This window comes from Drosophila hydei, unplaced genomic scaffold (genome assembly GCF_003285905.1).
Source record: "Drosophila hydei strain 15085-1641.00,03,60 unplaced genomic scaffold, DhydRS2 tig00000415-arrow-arrow-pilon, whole genome shotgun sequence".
Classification (NCBI taxonomy): domain Eukaryota; kingdom Metazoa; phylum Arthropoda; class Insecta; order Diptera; family Drosophilidae; genus Drosophila; species Drosophila hydei.
The window spans coordinates 367,501-374,371 of NW_022045726.1; the positions used below are offsets into that span (position 1 = coordinate 367,501).

The window sequence follows — 6,871 nt, forward strand, 5'->3', positions numbered from 1 at the left end:
GTGGTCCCGATGCCGCGACGCGTAAACCTCATCGGGGCAGTCGTTGCGCTGCCGGCCCTGGTCCGTGTGCTCTGGGCGATAGTACCATAGAAGTGACATCATCATTTCACCTGAAAAGCATATCAATTAATAAGGTTTTCACTTTATGAACTAGTTTTTTGAACTAGTTCAGTTTTTTTGAAATGGATAATTTAATGAAATTAATATCTCTTCGATATTTAAATTATATAACCAGTTTTTTGGTTAAAAGTGAACTAGTTCATTTAGTTCACTTTTGATCAATGGGGCCAAAGAACAAGTTCATTATGGATTTCTACATTTTATTCAAAAGAACATTAAAATTAGCTAGCATTGGTTCCTGTTCACGATGATTTACTCGCTCTTCTCTTGTATAAACTAATGAACTAGTTCGCTCTTCGTTAATCAAGCTATGAATTGTATAAATTTCGTGTGATTCGTTCACTACGATATACTGAGCTGGTTCAACTCTGAAGCAGTTGCTCAATAAAAAGAACAAGTTCATTGACTTTTTCATGTGAATTTTTATCATTTGATTAAATTTCTAAGCTTGAACTTTTGTCAATTTAAAGTAGCTTATGTTCACAATCTAATTGTGAACCAGTTCCTGTTCACAATCATTAAATCAATTGGGTCTTGTTGCTATTAAATATCTTTTAACAGAAAATGAACTAGTTCATTGAGTTTTTCGTTTACTTTTACAAACTATTATCTGTTACAATCAGTTCTTGTGAACTAGTTCCGTTTCTTAATGAACATTAAGGTCTTTGGCACACATTTTAATATCAGCTTTGGCCTCTCGTGAACTAGTTCCCCCGTAGGCCTGTCTCTGGCTATGATTTGTCTTACCATCCTCGGGATTCTGCCATAGATGCGCCACCTTGGCCACATAGGGCAGCTCGTTGTCCTCGTTGGCCTTCAGCAGGACGCAGTCGCGTGTCCGAATAATGTCGCCCTCCACATGCCGCATGGCTGGGTAGCAGGTGCGCAGCACCAACGGATCATCGCTCTGCAAGGGAAGACAGAGAAAGGGAGAGAGAGAGAGAGAGAGAGACTGTGATGTTTGCCTAAGGCGAGCTACAGTAGCCACTCACGTTGAGAAACACTGGGCCCTGGAACGCTTTGCCCGCCCACATCCAGCCGTTGTTCCACTTGGGCACCACGTTGGCGCGCGTTGCCGGCGGCTGTGTCTCGTCCAGCTCGTGGCTGACGCCGCTGGGCCGCTGTCGCTGCTTCTTGCGATTGCCGAATTTGCAACGCGAACGCGCGCGTTTCGTGTGCGTTGCCGTCGGCGCGTGTCGTGTTGCTGTGGATGCCGCTGTTGCTGTTGCTGTTGCTGTTGCTGCGAGCGTTGTTGGTGCCTCAATTGGCTTGTGGGGCACCAGGAACTTGTGTTGCTCATCGGAATGTTGCTGCGACTGTGCTGCTGCTGCTGCTGTTGCTGTTGTCGTTGCTGCTGTTGCTGGCAACATTTCGTGCACAGCAGCAGCAGCAACTGGCACTGTGGGCGTGGCATTCAGTTTTTGCACCTGCAAATCTGCCGTTTGATACTCATTGTTGTTGGTCTCGGCAGCAGCTGTTGCTGTTACTGTTGCAACAGCAATCGTTGCTGCTGCTGCTGCCGCTTTTCGGCTCTTGGCCGTTGTCGGCCTGGCCTTGGCCTTGGCCTTGGCCGGCTGCTTGCGCGCCTTTTTGGCCGGCGGCTCAACGCCAGCTGAGGTAGTAGACTGTGTTGGCAGCGTTGCTGCCGTCGTCGTCGCCAGCGACGCCAACACAACGCTGGCCGCACAACTCGCTTGATTTAGCGGCTTCTTTGTCTCCGACTTGGAACGCTTCTCGCTGACCGACGTCGCCTGCGGCGCCAGCAACGGCGACGGTATTGCCGGCGCGTACAGCCCAGCAGTTGCCGCGCTGCGATTGTGATTGCTGCTGTTGTTGTTGTTGTTGTTGTTGTTGTTGTTGCTGCTGCTGCTGCTGTTCAGCTCCGGATCGCTAAAATAGCCACGCGTCAGCGTCGTATCCAAGCCGTTCAGCAGATGCAGCGCAGCAATCGCTTGCTTGCGCGGCCTCGCACGCTTAGGCGATGCGCTGGGCGAACAATTGCTGGCTAAGGCCAATGTTGCTGTCGTTGCAGCTGCCTCATCAGCAGCTGTTGCTGCTGCTGCTGTTGGCTGTGTTGCTGCTGTCGTTTGCGCCTGCGACTGCTGCTGCTGCTGCTGCTGCTGCGCCTGCAACTGCTGCTGCTGCTGCTGCTGCTGTTTGCGTTGCTGCAATTGCTCGCGCCGCAACAGTTGCTGCCGCTGCGTCAGCAACATTTGCCGCCGCCGCTTAACATATTTGGCCGGCGTCCGGCCGTAGCGTCGCACGAATTTGCTGCCTGGACACAGATAGTTCTTTGGCTCCGCCTGCTTGATGAGACTCTTATAGCTGTGAGGCTTTGACTTTTTGCCCTGCGTCGCCGATGCCAGCAAATTGATGCGCTGCTTGGCAACGCTGCTGCTGCTGCTGCTGCTGTCGGCGGGCGGCAATTGTTGCTGCTGCTGTTCATTATCCTGCTGCAGCTGCATTGGCTTTTGAGTGTCCAAGTCGAGCTCCGGCTCCGTTTTAATTGTGGGCTTCAGATCCGGCATTTTGCTGATATGTGTGTTGCATGTTGCCGCCGTTATAGCTGCTGAGGCAGCGGCAACTGCTGCTGCTGTCGCCAGCTCGTCGTGTTCGATTTTGATTTTGGTTTCCGCTTTGATTTCTGCTTTAAGTACAAAAGGCAATTGTGGTTCGGCCTCAGCCTGCTTGCTCAGAAGCTGTTGCTGTTGCTGTTGCTCTTGATGTGGTTTATGTTGCTGTTGTTTGAGCAGCAGCTGTTGCTGCTGCGCCGCATAGACCATTTCCCTGGCCATGCTCTTGCCAATGCGCGCCTTACGCGGCAGCACAACTGGCGGCGGCGGCGTGCTGCCGGTTAGATCGTAGGATTCAATGTCCTTTGGATGTTGCTGCTGCAGCTGTTGCTGCTGGTCGAGCTCATGCTCCTGCTCGTGCTCCTCCAGCAACTTGTCGTCGCTGGCGCAGTAGCTCTCCGGCGGCGTCGGCGGCGGCATCACATGCGCCTCGTACTGCATTTTGGTCACTTGGCACTCGGCGTCGCTCTTGAGCTCCGTTTTGAGCAGCATCTGGCACTGGGTGCCCATGTTGTTGGTGGTCGTTGTGGCCGACGTGGCCACGGATGCAACTGTTGCCGTCGTATTCGTTGCTGCCGTCGCCGTCGGCGTTGTCGTTGTCATTGTTGTCGTGTCTCTGCTTGTCGTCTTGCTCCTCTCGTTGTTGCCATTTTTAACTGGGCCTCTACTGGTAGTCAGCGCTGTTTCTGTTGCTGTTGTTGCTGTTGCTGTCGTTGTTATCGCTGTTGCTGCTAAGGTATTGCTGCTGTTGCAGTCGCTGGAAGTCAAGCTGTTGCTGTTGCTGCCATCGCTGCTCGGCATGCTGCCATGCACAGGCATATTGCTGTTGCTGTTGCTGTTGCTGTTGCTGCTGCTGTTGCTGCTGCTGTTGCTCGTAGCATTCAGCAGCAAACTGTTGCTGCTGCTGCTCGTCTTGTGCGTGGAACAGTTGCTGCTGCTGTTGTTGTGGCTGCTGCTGCTGCTGCTGCTGCTGCTGTTGCTACCAATATGAGGCCCAGTATGGACGTTTTTTGGACACGATTGTTGCATTGGACACGGACACTGCGGCGGATACTCTGCAAAAGATTTCAGTTTAGTAATACTTTCCAATTGGATTTCAGTTTACCAACTATCGAATGCAATAAACTATAAATCTATAAACTTTTAAACTATAAATTTTGACTTTACTTTCTACAAATATCTAATTTGCTTATCAGTCAAAAATCTGAATTCCTAAGATCTCTTTCTACTTATCAAAGGGCAACCCAATTGAAAAACCTTTGAGCTTGTTTAACTTGATATATCTCTATTCACATATAAAGATATAATATCTGATCTATAAGATATATGGCTTTTGCTTATAATAGAAGCATCTATTCTAAGATTCAACCCGTTCTTAAGCATTCTATATGGAGCTATAAGCTCATATTGTTAGCCTGTTCTGAAATTTGAAGCTCTATACGATATAAGCCAATTGGACATAATTTATATTCCAATAAGACTTTGTTTTTAGTCTTATGTGCTTTAAAAGGATTGTAGTTTCTTTTGTAAAGAGCTATTATTAATTTATTTATTTATTTATTTTATTTAAATTGAAATTATTTCCAATTGGCATCAGTTGTTCTCTTGCATGTCGTCTTTTTCCCAAGAACTATATCTTTTTTTATATTGAATCATATTTTAATCTTTATTCTTATTATTATTGATGCCAATCAGACATAATTTTCATACCAATTTCAATTGGACTGTGTTGCTTTATAATAATTACTTTGTCGCCTACTTTTAATCAGATATCTTATCTTATGTGGTGCTAATATATTGTCTGGTGTAGCTTTAATGACTATGTGATCGATTCTAATTGGATAAACTCCCAATTAAATTATTTCAACTTTTGTATGTCAATTGAATTATTTAAAACTAATATTACGAATTTTTCAAAGTTTTCTATCTATCCATCTATCTATCTATCTATTTATCTATGGTGTATATAATTCCAACTGGAACTCTTTAGTATGTCTTCTCCTTTAACAGAATAATTATCATATTCGACTATCTCTATCTTTACATTGTCAATCTGTTATACAGCTAAAATAAATAAATTAAAAAATCCAATTTGATCCATTTCACTTTCCAATTAGACTACTGCATGTTCATCCTATCTCTGCCTAGACCTATATTTAACCTAGATCTTTAGCTTTATATATTATCTACCTAGCAACGATGACACTCTTCACCATATATAACCATATATATATATATATATATATATATTGCCTACCTGACAAGTAGCTACTATAACAATAGATTCCAATTGGATATATTATTGTCCAATTGTTTTGTTTCTGTTTTGTCTTCTCCCCATTTTAAAGAACTCTATTGCCCTTGTCTGCCTGCTATAAGAACAAGTCCAATTGGATTCCATTCCAATTGTGTCTACATTGATCTGGCAAGCGCTGGTGGTGTCTGAGCAGCTGTGGTTTGGTTGGGTGGCAAGAACCATACTTTTCCTTACCCATATACGGACCCTGCAGACCGCGCGTGTAGCACTGGCCGGCGGCGCTGGCGCCTCCTGGACTGTAGCCGGCGTAGTAGCTGGGCGGTCCGGGATAGTGCTCCAGGTGCTGTTGGTGCTGGTGGGCGGGCACCAGCTGGGTGCCGGCGGGAGCGGGCGTGGCACCGGCTGCTGCTGCTGCAGCTGCTGCGGCGGCGGCAGCTGCGGCCGCTGCGGCAATCGAGACCGGCTGCTGTTGCTGCGGCGGCGGCGGCTGTGGCACACCTTGCGGTGGCGGCGGCGGCGGCGGTTGCTGTTCGTATAGCTCCGGCGGCGGCGGATGCGGTGGCCCAGCGTGCTGATAGTACGGATAGCGTCGATAGGCGCCCGGCGGCGGCGGCGGCGGTGGATGTGCGCCCGGATGCGTGGGCGGCGGCGGTCCGCTCTGATAGACCTTGCTAGTGAAATAGGGCTGATACGCAGGCGGCGAATAGCACATGACCTCGCCCGGATACGGCGTATAATAGTTGGGCGGATATGCCGTCGAATAGTGCATCTGGGCCGCGTGCATGGAGCGTGGATATGGCACGCCCGGATGACCGGCAGCGGCCGCTGCAGCAGCCGCCACGGCGCTAGCGCCCGGATATGGCTGCGGCTGTTGCGGCTGCTGTTGCTGTTGAAGCTGCTGCTGCTGCTGCTGCTGCTGCTGCTGTTGCTGCTGGTGTGCTGCAGCGGCTGCGGCTGCAGCTGCTGCTTGGGCGGCTGCAGCTGCTGCTGAGGATTCTTGCTGCGCTTGCGGCTGGGTCTGTGTGGCGCTTGTTGTGCTCGTCGGCGATTCGTCCTCGCTTAGCTTCTTGATGGGCTGTGGAGCGGCAGCAGCTGCTGCTGCTGTTGCTGCTGTTGTTGTTGTTGTGGCTGCGGCTGCTGCTGCTGCTGCTGCGGCCGCCGCTGCGGCTGCCGCTGCCTGAGCGGCTGCTGCTGTTGTGGCTGGCGGTGGCGGCGGCGCAATGACATGCGGCGAGATCAGCGGACCCGCCGGCTGATAATAACCTGCAATAAGCCAGAAGAAAATAAATAAACAAAACCAAAAACAGAAATCAGAAAAAAAAATTATTTTCAGTTTTTATTTTTTTTTTTTGATTATTTTTCTGAGTGGCGGCTGGAGCCAAGTGAAATGCGGCAACCAAGCATAAAGTGAAAGTTGGCTGGCTGGTTGGCCAAAAAAAAAAAAAAAAAAAAAAAAAAAAAAAGACAACAAATACAACAAGCAGCTAAAGCCAAACTAGTTAGGCGAGCCGCTTGGCCACACGGAGAGCTGGTCTTGCAACAATCTTAGCCTAGCATATGCCCAACACCTGCCCCAAGCCCAGCACCCGCCCGCCCGACCAACCGCCCTTTGCTCATGTACCTCTTCCCAGCATGTGGGCCGCATACAAAATGTCGCGAAAATGATGCGCCGCATGCTGCTGCAGAAACGTAAACGATTCGGCTATGTTGGCCGCCAGCGCAGCGGCGGCGGCTGCCTCATCCACGTTGGCGGGCAGCGCGGGCATCGTTGCGGGCATCGCGGGCATCGCGGCCATTGCGGCCAGCGGCGACAGTGCCGACGACGTCGAGAGCGTGGAGCGTTCCGTTTCGCAGGTGCCGCTGCTGCTGGTGCTGCCGACGCTGCTGCAGCGTTGCTGCAACTGTTGCTGTTGCTGCTGCA

At 49.7% G+C, this 6,871-nt stretch overlaps 1 protein-coding gene across 1 annotated transcript in view; it reads right to left on the reverse strand.

Moving 5' to 3' along the window:
• The window catches only part of LOC111602841 (AF4/FMR2 family member 4), a 6,793-nt gene extending 914 nt beyond the window's left edge, over nucleotides 1-5,879 (reverse strand). The window contains exons 1-4 of the mRNA XM_023320152.2: nucleotides 5,185-5,879; nucleotides 1,113-3,748; nucleotides 868-1,027; nucleotides 1-110 (exon numbers count right to left, since the gene is read on the reverse strand). The exon at nucleotides 1-110 is cut by the window's left edge and continues 59 nt beyond it. Coding sequence (XP_023175920.2) covers nucleotides 1-110; nucleotides 868-1,027; nucleotides 1,113-3,748; nucleotides 5,185-5,734 — 3,456 coding nt within the window. The 5' untranslated portion in view covers nucleotides 5,735-5,879. The remainder of the gene's footprint in view (nucleotides 111-867; nucleotides 1,028-1,112; nucleotides 3,749-5,184) is intronic.
• Between the last annotated feature and the right edge of the window lie 992 nt (nucleotides 5,880-6,871).